Here is an 18,541-nt window from a genome sequence, read left to right as displayed (position 1 = left end):
CCCTATTAGTTGTAACAATCTTATGTTATTAAGTAATTTTATCTCCCCGAACTATCTCTTATAATGGGATTTGACTTGAGCTGTCGGCCAGGTGATTTTGATGTACGTCTGTAGGATTGTCGAAAACAACTGTCTCACCCCTTCCTGTCTGCACCCAGAACCATTTCTTCCTCCTTTGCCTCACTGTCATTTCATGCCTATAGCAGCCAACTGAGACAGTAAGTTCTGACAGTAAATTACATCTTAAGTGAAATAGGGGTTCTTGCCAGTGAGTAGTAGCAAGGGACAGTTTCGGGGGTTTTGTTTGTGTTCGAAGCAGAAGTCAGGAAAGCAGAAACAAAGGCAGAATATTACTAAGTCGCCAGTTGGTTATTTTGTGTTGGTTTTCGCATATAAATTGTTTGGCATCATGAACAAAGAGTAAGCAAAACTAAGGAGAGCTGACAGGCACTTTCAGAGAGGGAGGAACGTGTTTCAGGAAGTGGAGAGCGCACAGAAGGTGTCAGGAAGAGGCAGCATCCATTCCACGTCTGCAGCTTATTTTTCTGACATGTTCTCAAGAGCTTTAGGTGAATTTAGCCCTGACTTTGGCTTGCTTTTCTAACGCATCAGGCCATGCGGTTATTTTAAAACACAGTGTCACCGTTAGTCAATTCCATGTTAAACTTGGAAAGATGGCTTGGCTCTTTCTGTGCTTTGTAGCCACTTAACATCATAGATGAGTCCATATTCGTTCTATAAGTGAACTGTTGCTTTTCTGTTTCCTCCACAAAACATGGGTTATCTGTTTCCCACCATTTCATATTCTGGCCTTAGCTGGCAGCTGCCGGGGTGACTGGTCTGTCCTTCCTGTGCTGGGAGCCTCATAGTGTAGCACTGCGCCACGGAGGGTTTAGGTTTTCTAAGAAACCCACTCTTGACAAAATCGCTTGTGGTGGCTGCAAGTAAGTAGTTTAGTATTCTATCTGTGTGGAAGTATGGATGTTTCCACAATTCTGCAGGTGTTTTTTTTTTAGATCATTTTAATGGTGGTTCTCTGACACCGTATTCTGACAACTTAAAGACCTTCTGAACTGTTTAAAGGACTTGCACTCACTTGCCTGTGAGAGCTGGTATGCTAATTGATTGAAATGGAAAATAATATAGGGCATTGTCTGTTTATTCATATGATCTCTCCAGGATGTGCCTGGAGTCTTTCTTATAGTTCTGCTTACTAGTTGTGAGCAGCTTATTGACACTTTGGCTAGTTAGTCCACCACCTAGTGGTGTCCGCTTGCATTTCTAGAGTGGAGGTCCTCTATGGGTCCTGTCCAGTAAACAGCATCCCCCCCCACTCAGGGGCTCACGTCTTTCCTCTTCCTTGTTCTAGTACTTTTCCTCAATGTTGCTGGCCAAGCTGACTCCCTCAGCCCTTGTTTGGCTCTTTGAATCCACCCTCATTAAGATCCTCTGCTTAGACTTCTGCTCACTTTGCCTGCCGCCTTTTGATTCTTTCCTGCCTAGGGTAATATTCTGCTTTTTCTTTAGAAAGCTGAAATCACCACTTTCCTCATTGCCCACATCACTGTCAAATCCAAAACCCCTTCCCAAACAGACCTTACACCTTCGTTAGTTTCCATACCTGAGAGTGCTATAGTGTGTAGTTTATGCCCTGTTAACCTGCAGTAGCATAGCGATGCCTTGCTTAACCATTGGATGCGTGTATGTATCTCTTAGTCCCAAAGGGGCTTTCCATTCAAGAGCAGTGGTCGTGTCTTCGCTCATATTTTTCTCCACACCACCTGTGTACATAGCACCTAATAAAGAATCTGTGGTGAGATCCTGTGGCTTAAAATCTCACTGAAATGTGATGGAGACCTTTATGATAGCTTACCTGGAAAAAATTTCTGCTTGGATACTTCCTGTGCTAGAGTTTGTGTCAGATCTTACTTCCATGTTAGTGTGTTCAGGGTTTGCAAGACACGCAGTTTTAATTGTTGGAGTAAGATGCGTAGTTCAAATATATTTTCTCCTCAGCCACTAATAGTTTTTTCTTAACAGTTTATTTCAGTAGCAGTCTAGCTCCTTTTTTGTTGTTGGACATTCCAAAAACAAAACAAAAGAACTTTATTTGGGAAAATAAACCAAAAGAAATTGACATGAGAAGAAATTTTGAAATTAAGGTGCAAGTACACGTTTTACTAAGAGAACACAGCTTTAGAATAAGGGGCTTTACAAACAGAAGTCTTTTTTGTTTTGTTTTGTTTTGTTTCTAAAGATTTTATTTATTTGTCAGAGAGAGACAGAGCACAAGCAGGGGGAGAGAGGCAGAGGGAGAAGCAGGCTCCCCGCTGAGCAAGGAGCCCGATGTGGGACTCGATCGCAGGACCCCGGGACCATGACCTGAGCCGAAGGCAGCCACTTAACTGACTGAGCCACCCAGGCGTCCCCAGAAGTCTTTTTTGGACCACAATTGTACAGTTTTCTGAAAGCTTGGCTGGTTTTATTATAGAAGCCTTTCAGAATTCTACCCTGACAGTTTTTCCTTTGAAATCACCAGTTTAGCAGTATCACCACTAGAGTTGTGCTTTTTGCAAAACTCTTTGCTCTCTGAATGCAGTTATCAGAGATTAATTTGACATGGGTGTTAGAACATCAGGGTGTATTTCGGGACCTCTTGGGATACTAGTTGGTTTGGGATTTTTCTAACTGTGCACATACAGAATGTTGTTTATGGCATGATTTTGTTCGCTCCATCCCTCTGAAGCTCATTGCCTTGCACTCTTCTGGCTTGAATTCTGCATGTTTTAAAAAAAATCTTGTCATTCTAACTCTCAATTAGACACATTCTATTCTAGATCTTTTGGACCATCCAAAGTATATGGCTAGTATGAGCCTGAATCAGACAGCTTTCATTTGAGTCATCTGGTCATTTCTCAGTTAAATGAGGTAATAGTAAAATAAGTATATCAAAATATAGTTTGAAGAAAGAGAAGTTCTAGTTCCTGGTGATTGCTATTACTTGAGCAGTAATTATCAGGATTATTGATGATTATCTTTTCTTAAGTCTGGCTGTTTTTAGTTTATTAATCTCTTATCTCAGGAACTCACATCAGTGGCCCAGGGATGATAGCAATAACTAAAGTGAATGTTTTGATTTTGTTCAGATTTCGACCTATTAAGGGAAGGCAAGAAGAACTAAAGGAAGTCATTGAACGTTTTAAGAAAGATGAACACTTGGAGAAAGCCTTCAAATGTTTGACTTCAGGCGAATGGGCACGGCATTATTTTCTCAACAAGAACAAAATGCAGGAGAAATTATTCAAGGAACATGTAGGTTTATTGATAAGATTAATACTGTTTTTCTGTTTGGATAAGAGTGGAGAAAACTAAAGCTTAAATTTTAGTGAACTTGAAACTTTAAATCAATTTTGCATAAAGCTGAGCAGTGTGAAGTTCTAATCATACGTAAGGTCATTTGTATGACTCTCCAAAGAGAAAACTTTGTCATCTAAAGATGAAATTTACTGTCAACTTTTAGAGGAACTTGGCCAAGCCTCTAGGTACTCAAATATGTGAAATTTTAAAAAACAACAGAGTTTGTTACTAATGATCTTTAATGTTTTACGTTGTTGGTGATAGTTTGCTTTTATAATTCTGTGCAAGTCTAACTGGATAAACAATACAAAATATTCTTTTTTTTTTTTTTCTGTTTTAGGTATTTATTTACTTGCGAATGTTTGCAACTGACAGTGGATTTGAAATACTGCCTTGTAATAGATACTCGTCCGAACAAAATGGAGCCAAAATCGTTGCAACGAAAGAGTGGTAACTATTATACTAGTATAACCCGTCATGTCATCTTAGTTAAAGTTCTCTCGTAAATAACTGTGGAAGTACTAAGGGAGTTGTGGGAAGGAGTGAAGCCAGGCTCACCCTAAAGGAGCCAGTGCAGGGCCAGTGCCTTGGCCCAGTGACCTGGGTCAGGACAGTGAAATGAGAAATCGGAGTTGAACCAGATCCTGTCACTAAGCCACCGTGCTTTGAGTCTGAGTGCGGCTCAGTGACGAGGCTGTTGGAAGCCTGTGGGCGCTAGGGCTGGAGAACCCGGCTTCAAGAGTTCGTCTCCTGCTGGCCTAGAGGAAGGTGGGGTGTGAAGTCTTAATGATCCTAGGAATTTCACAGGTGGAAATTTTCTTCTGCGTTGCCTGCCTAAATATATACACAGACATAGATGTGCCCATTTAAAAAAGGGTAGTGAAGTGGAGCCCAGGTAGGAGGGATGAAAGCCATTCATGAGGGAGAATATTGGATTATATTTTTCCTCTGATGCCTGTTCCTACCTTATGTCTCAGGAGAAGGAACGTGTTGCCCCTCTCATAAGCTACCCTCAATACCCTCAGTATTTTTTATAGCAAAAATGTTAGAATCAGGTACCTGAAAGTGGGATGGCCAAAGAGCAGCACGCCCAGGCCTCTGGGATAGATGTGTGCTTGTGTGTGTACATGGGAATATATCCAGCCTGCTCCCCAGCTCCTTGTGTTGTCGGTGGATGTAGAGCTTTGAGGTCTTGTCTTCTAGGGCTGGGCTGTCCAGTGCGGTGGTTACCAGACGCTTGTGGCTCAGTGTGAACTGAGAAGTGTTGTCCATGTGGTTTACGTGCCAGATGATATATTAAACTGTAGTCCTCATGAACATTTCTTTTGCTGGAATAGGATTGGGGGTATATTGGGTTAAAATACATGACTCAAAGTAATTTCGCCTGGTTTTTCCTTTACTTTCTAAATGTGGCTGCCAGAACGCTGAGGATTCCTTGTTTGGCTTCTGTGACATCTCTCTCGGATGGTGCTGCTCTAGAGGGTGGCGTGCCATTCCTGGGTCCCCATGACCTTTTCCTCCCGCTTGTCTCTGTCTCCTTCATTCACTGTCAGCAAGTTGAATTCAGGGCAGTGGGTATTTGTGTCCTTCCTGCCTGCAGAACATGACACTGCGTGCTGGCCGGGGATTCAGAGATGGAGGTTAGCACAGCTTCTGGCGTCTCGTAGCAGAGAGGCAGCTACGCAGGCAGCCGTGGCTCGAGGCTGTGGGGCTTCCGGGGAGGGAAGACATGGCCGCCCGGCGGAGGTCCCGGGGGCTCAGCTGATAGACACACAGCTAGGCTTTCTCAGTTCCTGGTATTGATTGGACAGGCTGATTTTATTGAAAGAAGCCTTGTTATTTATAATTACTAGTAATTTTTAACATGACATATTTTAAATAGGAAACGAAATGACAAAATAGAATTACTGGTGGGTTGTATTGCCGAACTTTCAGAAATTGAGGAGAACATGCTACTTAGACACGGAGAAAACGACTTCAGTGTCATGTATTCCACAAGGAAAAACTGTGCTCAGCTCTGGCTCGGCCCCGCCGCCTTTATAAACCATGGTAAGCTGTGCTTGTCGGGCGGGCGCAAGTGGCGGGCAGGACTGCTCAGACTTAGCATGGCCTTGTCAGACTGTCAGACCTCGCCTCCCTTCACAGGAGGCTGGAGATGGGACCTCTTTATCTTTCCCCACCAACTTATTAAATAAATAATCCTGTAGTTGACCTCGAGACCTAAACTTCTGTCAAAAGTTGTAAAATGTGGAAAGCTTATTTCAGATTTCTGTAATTGTTCGTGTTTCAGATCTTATCTACAGTTAATTGACTTTATCTTTTGGACATTTTTCAGATTGCAGACCTAACTGCAAGGTAAGCAGAGACATTTTTTTATTTCAAGTGTTTTCTTTCTGCCTCAGCTATGAGTTTCTTAATGAGTCAATTGTATTTCAGTTTGTGTCGACTGGTCGAGATACGGCGTGTGTGAAGGCCCTGAGAGACATTGAGCCTGGAGAAGAGATTTCGTGTTATTATGGAGACGGGTTTTTTGGAGAAAATAATGAGTTCTGCGAGTGTTACACTTGCGAAAGGTAGAGTATCGAGTAAGGTGGTTGTGGGCATGAGCTGAGGTCACTTCCTCCTCATTTGCACGCAGGGATAGCCCTCTGTGTTCCGTAGCCTTGCACCCGGCGCAGCGTGAGTCAGCAGCCAAAGTTGAAGAGCACTTTAGGGACCTTGGCACCTCAGCCTTTAAAATCTTATTACCAACTTATTGTTTTCTGAGTTGGTCAGAATACCAATGTGCCTAAAGAGAGCTTGGGAGATACACACACACACACACACACACACACACACACACACACACACACACACACTCACACACACACACACTCTCTCTCACACACACACACACACACTCTGCCAGAGTGGGGTTGCCCAAAAAATGGCAAGTGACATTCACCACGGATAATCATGTAAAAACCCTGAAGTTGTCTTGGGTATTACCAAGCTGTGGCTTCTGGAATTTTTATGGGTTTTTTGTTTGTTTTAATTTTTTTATTCAAGTGTAGTGGACACACCACAATACACTGGTTTCAGGTGTACAACATAGTGATTCGGCCTCTCTGTATGTTATGCTGTGCTCACCACAGGAATTTTTCTGTTTCAATGTCCATACTTTTCGTAATTCCTAAGTTCTGTCTCTTCCTTAATAAGGTACCTCTTGTGTCCTGTCAAGATTCTGGAGTCCTTGTAGAAATCCCCCAGATCGGACTTAGCAGGACTCCTGGTTTCCACTCACTCACTGCACTGGTTTCTGCATAGAAGAGCTCCCAGAGGCGGTCTCACGAGCTTGTCTTGCTAGTGCTGTGGGAAGGCTTCTGTCACAAGGCAGTGCGCATTGGCATAGGCCACACAGCAGAGCAAACCTGGATTTGTTGAGTCTGTTTTCCTTACCTTGTACTGTGCTGGGCGCTTTACTAACTCTGACTCATTCAGTCTCCACGGCCATCCTGTGAGAGAGAGTACCAGTGATAAGTCCACATTGCAAGGACAGAAACGGAAGTATCTGAACCCGGGGCAGCCGAAGTCCAGAGCCCTCATTCTGCCCACTTCATACTACTTTTGCAAATATGAGCAGGGCTGTCTGGTAGTGCTCCTTCTCCCTCTGAAAACACCCAACCTGCAGCCAGCCAGCCTCGGGGGAGAGAGCGAATGCCCCAGAGGCCCCACTCCCCTTCCTTCCAGGTAGCTGGCAGTATTGTCCCGTGTCACGAGAGAGCAGAAGCATGGAGTCATGGTACCACCCCAGCCACTTCTCTCCCATCATCGGGGTCCTTGCCATAAGGAATGGCAGAAAACCTGTTTCTGGTCCTGCTGAATTTTTGTCCCCCTCCCTTTTTGGGGGGTGGTGTAAAAAACTTACCATTTTCTACATAAAAAATGGCTTTAATGTTGGTTAAATCTTAGAACAGCCCACAAAAAGACCTTTAATCCATGAAGTAGTTTAATTATACTTGAATAATGCTTCAAAAATAATTTTTTAGGGAAAGCATATAGTGTAGAACTTAAGTGCCTAAGATCTGGAACTTGACTGAGTTGAAATCCTGTGACTGCACTTCATTATTACCTATGTGATCTTGGGCGACTTAGCTGCTTTTTGTGCCTTAATTACCCCATCTGTAAAGTGGAGATAACACTAGAAGTCTCACAGGGTCACTATGAAGATTAAATTTATTATTTCCTGTGAAGCACATAGAACAGTGCACAGTTAATACTCAGAAGTTAGCTATCAGGTTATTTTGTGGTTTCTGGTTATTTGCCCATTAGAGTGTAAGCTCCATGAAGGCAGAGATTGTTTTTATCCTTTCACTTATTACTACTATATCCCCAGCATCCAGAACAGTGCCTGGCACTAGTAGGTTCTTGATAAGTATTTGGTCACTGAATGAATGCATGAACAAACGAACAGGGCAAACAGGATGCTAAATAAGCTTTCAGAGGCTGTCCTGAGAAATGCAACCACATATTCAGGATTCTGAGCCAAGCCTGAAATAGCTCTTTTACCAGCCTGGAATTGCATATATCATCCTGTTTCTCAGACACATTATTCTCTGTGAGCCTCAGTTTCTCACTGGTCAGATGGGGGTGATCCTGTCTCCTCCACAGGGTTAGTGTGAGGAATAGATACACAAGCAGATCCATTTGTAATGGAAAGGCTTTCTCCAAACAGTAGCCACGGCTCTTTTCAGACTATTTGAGCACTTTGATTTAAAGATTGATTGCAAATATTCGTGAAATTCTTAGGAACACCTAAGAGGGTAAGACTAGTCAGAGCGACTCATTCAGTTATTCATCAGCTGTTATTAATAGCTGACTTAGGTTAGGTCTAGTACATGCCGAGTAAACAAGACTAGCACAATGCCAGATGTGAGAGCAGGGCAGGGACATGCACACAGGTGCTCTGCCAGGGCTGCAGGATGAGAAGAGCTGGCCCATGAAGAAACGGGTGAGCAGAAGGTTTCCAAAGGCACTGAGATCATGGGTGAAGCATCCAGGATGCATTTGATGCACATTTCTGACAATAACCGTCCTGACAGTCACTACTGTGAATGTAATATGTTCGAAGTAAGTGCTGCGGACTGTACTGTAGAAAATGTGAGGAATAAAGTCTAATGAAGGACCAAAAAATATGAAGGATTAGATTATTTTTAAGTTTATATGGAAATATGTCTGATGATAGCCAAGAAAAAATTTCTAAAGTCTAGTTAGAGGAGATTTGCATTAACAGATATTGAAAGTAACTAGGAAGCAGTTGCGATCAGCATTTGATGCTCTTAGCCTAGAAATGGACAAACAGAAAAAAGAACACACAACAGAGGCCTGAAACAGCGGCGAGTGTGTGTGAGATCTGACATCACATACAGGGAAATGATGATTTGTCTTAACGAATGATGTTAGTATCATTCGTTGTGCATCTGGAAGAAAACCAAGCTAAGTTCAAGAAGGATTAAAGATTAAAATTTTCAAATACAATGCAAAATTATTAGAAAAAATTAGTAGAATATCTGTCTATCCTTGGAGTGGTAGAGAGGTTTTGAAAGAAAGTAGAAAACCGTGAATACGAGAATGTTTGAAAGGTCAAAAGTAAAATCAAAGACAACTGATGAACCAAAGGGAAAACGGTACGCATGTGGCAGAGTTAATAATCCAAATAACAAAAAGCTCCTAGAAGCTCATAAGGAAAAGACAGACTCCAGAAGAGAAAGGTAAGGAGGATGCCGCACAGAAAATCATGGCCATAAACAAGGCAGTTAAAACAGTAAGCAGGTATTTGTTGTCACTATCAAATTGGCAAAATACAAGAGTTGTACTCTGTAGTGCTGGTGAGGATGTGGAGAAATGGGCACTCATACGTTGTTTGTCGGGCCATGAATTGTCTGGCAATCATTCAAGATAAGTGCACCCTGTTACCCGGCAATCAGTCCCATATGGAAGAATCTCTCCTGTGGAAATACGAACAATCGGTAGTAAGGATTTGGTTTCAAGAGCAGTATTACAGCAGTGTTCCTGGTGGCAAACAAAAACAAAAATAAAAATCCCTGCAAGTTTCACTAACCACCAGTGAGGAATGACTGAATGCATCAGGGAATGTTTATTCAGTGTAAAATGTACAGTTTTCAAAACATATGTTCAGTTTAGATTTATTTGTCTATTGCATAATGATAAAACTGATTGCTGAGTATTACCATACATTTTGGTTTTGTTTTTTTAAAAAGAACCAACTGCGTAGACCAGTGTGCAGACCATGGCAGAGAGGCGGAGGATGCCACACTGGCAGGCACCTCGGGGTTTTGGGGGTGCAGGGTGCCTCACCGGCAACTTTTGCTTTATGGATTTAGATCCTAGGATTGTTTTGCTTGTTGCAGCAAAGCTGGAGCACGTCTTACTTGCATAAGTTAGAAAGAAGAAATCAGGGAAGTAGAGAAGCAGTTGAATGGTAGAGATTTACTTCAAAAGCAAAAAAACCAAAAACCTCTAATTCCAGAGAAAAATAATTCCACCATGATCATTTGTATTTAAGCATAATTTTTTTTTGAAAGATTTTATTTATTCACTTGAGACACAGAGAGAGCATGAGCAGGGAGAGAGGCAGAAGCAGGCTCCCCACTGAGCCAGGAGCCCAATACGGGGCTCGATCCCAGGACCCTGGGATCATGACCTGAGCCAAAGGCAGACACTTAACCATCTGAGCCACCCAGGCGCCCCTGTATTTAAGCATAATTTAAATATGGCCCATTTTTCTGGAAGTGAACCAGAAAGGTTATAGGTTATGGGGAAAAGGCATGGAATATCTGAAAATACCGTATTACTCTTAATTCCTATGAGAAAAAAAAATCACCTTTGACATGTCTGCATTCTCTTTCTGCACATGTGTCAATGTGGACTGGAGTGGAACTGCTTGCCCGTCTGCGTAGCAATTACCTGGACGTTTTACCATGATTTCTGACACACTTTGCAAGACCAGAACTGAGGCAGCCACACAATAAGTTTGTTGTGATTTTTTTTTTTTTTTAAGATTTTATTTATTTGAGAGAGAGCACAAGCAGAGGGTGAAGGAGAAGCAGACTCCCCACTGAGCAGGGAGCCCGATGCGGGGCCCAATCCCAGGACCTGGGATCATGACCTGAGCTAAAGGCAGACACTTAACCGACTGAGCCACCCAGGCACCCAGTTTGTTGTGATTTTTGCAGAAATGTTCATAAAAATGGAATTCCAGATCTGTTCTGAAAAGGTGAAAAAAGCAAGAATGCTCACCCTGCTTACCAGAGATAGGTTTGGCCATCGGTTTAGGTGTGTGCCCCTCGCTTTAAGAGGTAAGATGGTAGGAAGGGAGATTGAAAGTTTTGGTGTCCCCTAGCTAAAAGTGGATGGAGCACTCAGATTACCGGTGGGGGTGGGGGGTGGGGAGTAGTTATTTTGTCTTCATCCACATCCTGAAAGGACGGCATCACACGGGCTCTTATGGAGGCCAGTACTGCTCCCAGGCTGGAGGGCGCCTACGGTTTTGCTGTGTGTTCAAAAGCTGCTGTTATACGGCTTTTCCTTAACAACCTGAGGACGAAAAGGCAAGTCAGTGAAGGCAATTTTGGGCAAAGAGATTTCTCTGTTTTGTTTTGTTTTGTTAAAGATTTTATTTATTTACTTGACAGAGACACAGCAAGAGAGGGAACACAAGCAGGTGGAGTGGGAGAGGGAGAAGCAGGCTTCCCCCTGAGCAGAGAACCCGATGTGGGGCTTGATCCCAGGACCGATGACCTGAGCTGAAGGCAGACACTTAACGACTGAGGCACCCAGGCGCCCCGAGATTTCTCATTTTTTAATTGTAGTATGTAGCGCCGTTTTTTTTTTTTTTAACCCTCAGTAACTTACTCTCGAATTGAGCTGAGTAGAAACTCACCAGTACTCACTGAATAAAGTTAATGTCTGCAAAGTGAGATTCAGTAAGGTCAATGAGAGCCTCTTCAGGAGCACCTTCACTTCAGAAGAACGTCTATAAGAATGTAAATTATTAGAGTAGGCTACAAATCATTCTTGTCCCGTGATAAAAGCAAGTCTTTTAGTGCCTTTTATTAAGTAACATTGTGTTAGTTATGGTCATTCATGTTTATGTTAATAACTTGAAAGAAATAGTTTTTATTGTTCTAGAAGTCAGATTTTTCACTGATGTAGTGTAGCCACCTTACACAGAATTTTAGTTAAGATTTGTTTTGTATCTAACATCGAGTTCTAAGTAATGAATTAATTTATGGAAATTCTCTGGTTTCTTTTTTTAATTCCTTAGTTCTTAATATTCAGCATTGTAGAGGTAACTTGCATAGAACAGAGCTGAAATATAATTAACAGGTGGGTTATTTAAGCTATAATGTAGACCTAACTATTGACTAACCAGCTTTGAAATTGAAGAATTAGTTATTTCCACCTACATGTGGACTTCTTCAGGGTCTAGGCGTTTCTCATGGGCAGTTAATAATCAATTGATAATAGTCACAGTAATTTGTTATTTAAAATCTAGAGGGTTTTTTGCGTTAATTTTATATACATTTTTAGTTCTTTTGCGAGTCCTAGCCTTGGCAGATTGCCAGTGATGATTGAGGCCTCGTCAGTGCACCACATCTGTTCACTTGATGTGGCCGTGAGCCCACAGCCACTGACCTTACAGCGAGTACACTGTCTGTTTAACCTGTGTGTTTTCTCTTTCAGACGGGGAACCGGTGCTTTTAAATCCAGAGTGGGACTGCCTGCACCTGCTCCTGTTATCAATAGCAAATACGGACTCAGAGAGACAGATAAACGCTTAAATAGGCTTAAAAAGTTAGGTGACAGCAGCAAAAACTCAGACAGTCAATCTGTCAGCTCTAACACTGATGCAGATACCACTCAGGAAAAAAACAATGCAAGTAAGTAAGGGAGATTGATAAGCATCTATCTTCTTTTTTTTGTTATTATTTTTAAGTATTTTCACACAATTATCTTTCTAAAGTATGCTTCACTTCAGTAGTTTTGATCTTTTAAATATTGAGAGAAGCTCTGGGACTCACGTGCTTCAGCAGCACTGCAAGGTTCTAGAAACGATCTGAGCACAAAAGCAGTCTGTATCCCGCCTCCAGATTCAGTCCTGTCCTCTAGACTGAACTGTCTGCTTTTCTTGAATTCCTGGTAACTGGATATTACATTCTTCATCATGTGTTCCAGGGTCGTCCTGTGTTTGAGAGAAACATTTTCAAGGTATTAGTTTGACTGTCGTGATGGCGGTAGGTCCTACAGGAAGACGAAGGACTGGGTAGAGGCGTAGAGGCACGTACGTGTGCCTGCGCCGAGCCAGTCCGTTAGCACGCGTGATGCCAACCTGGGCAGTTCGTAGCTCTGGCCTCAAGGCTTCCACCTTTTTACCGCTTGCTTGCCCTTTTCAAACTGAACTGAGCCCGTTCACCAGACCACCAGTTACCAGACTCAGAGTTGTGATAGAGGAGCATTTCGAAGGTCGCTTATACTGTGACGTGGTGCATTTGCCACCACTGAAAGCAGCAAGAGAGGTGAAAAGAAGAAGCCAGCATTAAGATACCAGTTGTGCGTGGGGGCAAGACCGTATGGAAACTGGAAACAGAGAGAATGGAGCATAAAGAGGAAAGAAAGTGAAGCAAGCCTAGCCGGGCAAAAGGAAACACGTCATGTTTGTGGAGCTTTGAAGTCCTGGGACCATGCTCATGGCTGCCGGTTTCTTCTGGGTAACACCAGTTTCCTCTCATTGCCACTAAAGCTATAGGCTCTTTAGTCTGACTTGTTTCTGACAGGAATAAAGTTTCAAAGTTTTGACTCGGTGATCCCTAGGGACGCCCATTTCGGCACGCCAGGTGGCCATAGGTGCTTGGCTGAGCCTTCTGAAGTCGGGTTGTTTGAGGCTCCTCTCCCTACCTTCAGACGTTTGCAGCCCAGCATGGTGCACCCCTCCCCTGCAGAAAACCCTGGAGAGAAGGGAAGGCCTCTCCCATGATGGTGACTGTCACTGCCGTGAATTCCTGCATCCACCTGCTGCTGGACGGTCAGAGGCCAGGTGCAACCCTGTAGTAGAAGAGCAGTGCTGTGTTCCTTGTCCAGTCTCATGTCCCAAGTGAGCAGAAAGAGCGCAGTTAGCCCGTCATTCACTGTTGACTGTTGGTTCTAATAATAAATGGAACATAATCAACGTTTTGTTTTCGGAGTCTGGTTCCTTGGTGAAACTGGAGACTTGTGAAGCCCGGTTTAGAAATATGTGCATGAAACACTACAGGGCACGGCCACGGCCACCACGCTGCCCACGCCGGACGGCTCTGTGACACGGGGGGCATTAACTCTATTCCTACTGTATACATACCGAGTTCAGTACACCATGGAGGCTAAAAGAGCATAACGTAGGTAGTTTCTGAAAGTGTACTGACTACTGTGTGACCATCTAGGGAATATTTCTTAGTAAGCCAAATACTTAAAGCCTACTAGTTGTTGAAGAGATACAAGATGTATGAGACTCAGGCCCGTCCCTCAGGGAGCTTACGCCTCAGTGCCAGGATCCGACAAGTACACAGTTCTGCAGAGCAGCCTATAAATGCCATTGCTCGGGTTCAGAGCGAACCAGTAATCCCTCTGAGCTGTGGTCTCAGCATTACTGAGCAGATATGCAGCACTTCCCGGTGATTGCTGATGGGAGGGGGCTGACTTTGTTCAAATTACCTTTCTGCAGGATTACGGTTTTGAGGACTTGGAGGGTCCATGGAGCTAACTTTGAGGGCCGTGTGTAGAGCTGACAGATGCGGCTCTGTGCTCTGGAGGGGCAAGAGGCTTCTCATCCGCCCTCTCTGAGACCGCCCTAGACTAGGTCCCCTTCCTAGCACTGCCCTTGCAGGCCCCCACAGGTGTTCTTTCAGATGGGATTTCTTTTGGTGTCTGTGTCTGGACCATAACCTACCTGTTTGAAAGAAAGACTTTTTGGAATTGCAGCCGGTAGCAAAGCCAGGGCTGCCCGAGCGTCTCCCAGAGGGGGCGGCGTACCGGTGGCGTATGGATCCGGGGTGCCTTCTCCGTGCATAGCTGCCATCCTCACCCTGCGGTGCGTTTAGAATTCAGGGGGCAGAGACTGCTTTCTTTGAACAGTTTGTATGTTCTCTTTTTTTAAAGAAACATTTCTGCCTGGTTGGGAGAAAAATTATTTCTTCTGCACAGATTTCTTTTCTGAAAGGTGTCTCAAGAGCCCCAAGTTGACTGTTGGCTTTAGCATCTGGAAAGAGGAGACAAGAGATCCATTTTCACAAATTCAGTCCACAAGCCTGAATTATAATGCCGTTATTAGAAGATTGTGGTGTTTTAGGCCTCTTGTGCCTCAGTGGCTAGGCCACCCCCCCCATAGTCGGTGCTGTGATACGGGGTGTGAGTCATGCCAGCGCCACAGGTTGGCGTGAGACCCAGAAGACAAGGCCGGTGGAATAAGTTTATCTTAACTCCGGAGCGCCTGTCCTAGAGATAGTGGCCTGGATCACACACTTGTCCCTGTCAGCTGTGTCAGACCTCACTGTTGATCTGAACGCTCCTTGCTGCTGGGCCTGTAGGCTACTCCAGAGTCCTTTCCAACACCCTGTTGCAGGCAGCCACTGCCAGTCTGTGCTGATCAAGTCAGATGGAAGATGCTTGTTGTGCCTGCCAAACTTGAACTGAACTCCAAAGTCCTACTCAGGGTTTTCTGGATCTTCACGTTCTGAAGGTGCCAGGCTGTGGATGGCCCTCATATTCCCTTGGTTCACGTTGACAGTGTGCATTCCTGGGGCTCTTCCAGGACAGAACCCAGCCTGAGTGCGCGGGGAGCTTTGCTGTCGTTCTGCTGTTCTTGTACCTGCTGTAATTCTCGAGGCCCCCGCAGGGCTGCCTTGCGATTTGGAGGACACCATGAGATGGCAGTGAGGGCCGTGCCGTATGGGTCCTGTACCCCGGACGCGGAGACCCACACTGTGACTCTGTGGCATACTTCGTACAGTGGATCTTGAGCCACGGATCTCACTCAGTCCAAATCCCCCATCTCTTCCCCTTACCGGTGGACGATCTTAGGCACGCTCATCCATGCACGCTTGGTTGTCACATGGATTTAGTAGCACTACAAAGAATGCTTGTTAGGATTGAGATCATACTGATTGGGCCATTTTGCACAGCACCAGTATATAATAATTGCTAAGAATGTGTATCTCCACCTAAAATTACTGTCTTAGGTTTACGCACTGGGGATTTGTCCCCGCTGCCAGGCAAGAGAGTTGCCCGTGGTGTAGCGGCGTGGAGGCCACAGTGGCCACAGGTGTCCTGGCTCCACTGAGTCAGAGTCCTCAGTCTCTTGACAGACGTCCATTAGTTTGCAGCGTGGGTCCTGTCTTCCTCCTTAAGCCTACCGTCACTATCCTCCTGAACCCCGGAGGACAGTGTAGACCCATCTGGGAGAGCAGAGCCCTTGGCGCCCATGGGGCTGGCTCCCATCTTAGTCACATTGCTCACATTTCTCTTGCCCAGCTTGTCTCGGTCTTTTCTGACCTTTGACTTGAGCATACCTCTTCACTGGGCTTTTTTTGAGATACTGTTTTTAAAACAAAAGACTAGACTGACCAATACATGAACATATGTAAGTGAGATATCTGTGTCGAAAAAATACATAGCATCGGATACAGTCTATTTTGTGCGGTTTAGAACACAAACACAAGTACTTTGTCAGTGGTTCACTGCAGTCGGCTAGCAAGGAATCCATTGGAAGCGGGGGTGGATTCAGAATCACCATAAAGTGAGACTCAACCTAATGGATTTAAAATATGAGCCGGAGTAAGGATAATCTCAGGTGCTCTGAAAATACAGAGGAAGGGAGACCTGTCATTTGTAGAAAGTCACGAAAGGCTCCCTGAGCGAAGCATTTCCTAAGCGGAGTCTTAAAGGGGGTGGGAGGTTGGGCACGTGAAGCATGTTCAGAGCAGAGGGAATTCATGAATGGAGAAACGGGGCCGAGCGTAGGACTTGAATAAGGGAAGTGTGTCATGGCTGGAGTAGGGGGTGGGAGGGAGGGATATGACCATTGTTTAAAATTTTGGATTTATTCTTAGGGCGTTAGGTTATTGAAAGTTTTGAAGCCTGGCAGTGACATGTTGTACTAGGAAATTCACTCCAGCCACAGGGTAGAGAACGGGCTGTTGGGGAAGCAATGGGAGGGATGAGAAAAGGGAGGGAGTCGAGTTGTTGCCACGACTCAGGCAGGGGACTGTGAAGCGAGAGAAGTAGATGGCCGCAGGGGCCCCGCGGGAGTGGGCTCCAGGGGACATGTGGCCGACTGGGTGAGGTGGCTGGGGAAAGGCCAGGATGACCTCCCGCTGTCTGCTTGGGCAGCTAGCTGGGTGGATGGTGGTGGTACTGAGCAGGGTGGAGAATTTAGAAGGAGAACAGCCGTGAAGCTTGATGGTGAGTTCAGTTTGGGCTCGTTGACTGTGAGGAGGAGTCCATCCTCAGGGGAAGATCTAGATGCCAGCGGGCATTTGGTGATTCGGTTCTGTAATCTAGGAGGGAGGCTAGATAAAGTGGCTCGGGAGCTGCCAGTGCATCAGTGGTAAGAGCCATGCGGGGGGGGCGGGGGTGGGTGCCTGTCGCCCATAGAATGTGTAGTTTCCAAAGGGTCTAGGACAGCAGAGGCCTGAGGAGCGCAGTCGAGAGGGCAGGAGTGAGTGCCCCTGTGGGCAGCCAATGGGACAGGAGTTTTCAGGGAGAAAAATGGTTAGCAGTGTCACATCGTGCAGAGAAAGGAGGAGGGAGAAGGGCTAGAGAGTGCCCTCTGGATTTCATGACAAGGTCTTCCAAGATTGGCAAAGGCTGTCTCATTAGAGGGACAAGCTGGATCCAAATTGCAGCGGGATTGCTGTCCAGCATGTGGTGTGTATGTTTTCGTTGTGAAGGGGCAGTTGGAGGTACAGAATGAGAACAGGATGGCAAAAGGCAAAGTAAGGCTGAGAACCACTGATTTTGGTCATAGAATGGTCCTCCAGGAGCCTGGTCTGAGCCAAAGGACTTCACAGCCACATTTGAGAAAGCCAAGTGCATTTACATCAACAAGCACATCTATTCAGTCTACCTTGTAGGAAGCCTTGTGAGCATAAAGAAATCCTTTAACAAAAGAATGCCCTGTGCAGCCTTCTATTTAAAAAAATAATTTCCAGCCAATTCATGCTACATCAGTTGTTCACCAATTGAATGGTATCCAAACCACGACTCCTACTATTCTAAAAATAAGTGGCTGCCTTGGGGTGGTAGCCCACATGGATAAGCACATTCTTGGTCCGATCAGAGATCTCACTCCTGGGAACTGTGTTGGTTTGGGTTCCCCAAAGCCATTTATGAGACACCCTTCTTGAGTATAGAGCCTTCTATTCTTGGTGGTTTGATATTTTTGGAATGCTTGTAATGCATTCTTGCTCTTCTCTCTCAGTAAAAACTAACTAATGGTAACTTACTTGCTTAGCCATGCAGAAGGAACAGCAGTCGCCCTGGCAACCCTTGGGCATGTCGGTGGCAACAGTCTTTGTCAGGCAGTGTGCTCGGTTTACCCATAGTCGCTTTTTCCTCTCCCTGTTTTCTGAGCAAAGTGGGGAGTATTAGTTGGGTCATCTCAGCTTTCCTAGTGAATGACTGAAAGGGGTAGTTTGATGGGGAAGAGGTTTTCAGGTGGGAGCCGGGAAGACTAAGTAACTGAGAAATGGATTCCTGTAAAACACTCTACATACAGGTCCAAAATGTAAATGGAGAGAAAAAAACATAAAGACAACAGAAAGCCCCTGGTAAGGTCAAGCTCACTGTGGAAGCAGCTTAAAGTTGAGTCACCTGTAAGCCTTTTGAGACTCTGGTCAACAGTCCTGTTGGTCCTCAGGTTGGCCTCTCTGTATGCTTGTCCAGAGGAAGTTGGGTCCCCCTTTGTCCCAAGAGTGTAACTGCAGCAGCATGCTTCTTCCCGCCTTAGTTTGATTGTTGGCAGCAGGTGGTCCCTGGAGGGACGGGGCCAAGTAAGTTCCGCCGCCCTTGGAAGTCTGCTGGTCCTCACGGAGTTGGAGCAAGAACTTTGTGGAGTGCGGTTCGGTGTGGAATTGACAATATACGGTTCTTC

General features: G+C 44.9%; 1 protein-coding gene across 5 annotated transcripts in view; it reads left to right on the top strand.

Annotated features, from left to right (window-relative positions):
* KMT5B (lysine methyltransferase 5B) overlaps nucleotides 1-18,541 on the top strand; it is a 53,607-nt gene that overhangs the window by 32,721 nt on the left and 2,345 nt on the right. For 4 of the 5 annotated variants that reach the window (XM_027578378.2, XM_027578375.2, XM_027578376.2 and 1 more), the window contains 6 exons: nucleotides 3,147-3,312; nucleotides 3,698-3,807; nucleotides 5,240-5,406; nucleotides 5,693-5,712; nucleotides 5,794-5,930; nucleotides 12,103-12,299. In XM_027578378.2, coding sequence (XP_027434179.2) covers nucleotides 3,147-3,312; nucleotides 3,698-3,807; nucleotides 5,240-5,406; nucleotides 5,693-5,712; nucleotides 5,794-5,930; nucleotides 12,103-12,299 — 797 coding nt within the window. Of the gene's footprint in view, nucleotides 1-3,146; nucleotides 3,313-3,697; nucleotides 3,808-5,239; nucleotides 5,407-5,692; nucleotides 5,713-5,793; nucleotides 5,931-12,102; nucleotides 12,300-12,594; nucleotides 13,586-18,541 lie in introns of those variants that run through there. The other variant, XM_027578379.1, reaches the window with a different exon arrangement.

The sequence above is a fragment of the Zalophus californianus genome, chromosome 11 (genome assembly GCF_009762305.2).
Source record: "Zalophus californianus isolate mZalCal1 chromosome 11, mZalCal1.pri.v2, whole genome shotgun sequence".
Lineage (NCBI taxonomy): Eukaryota > Metazoa > Chordata > Mammalia > Carnivora > Otariidae > Zalophus > Zalophus californianus.
Note: the sequence above shows the minus strand (reverse complement) of the source record. Positions and strands in the feature narration are given on the sequence as shown.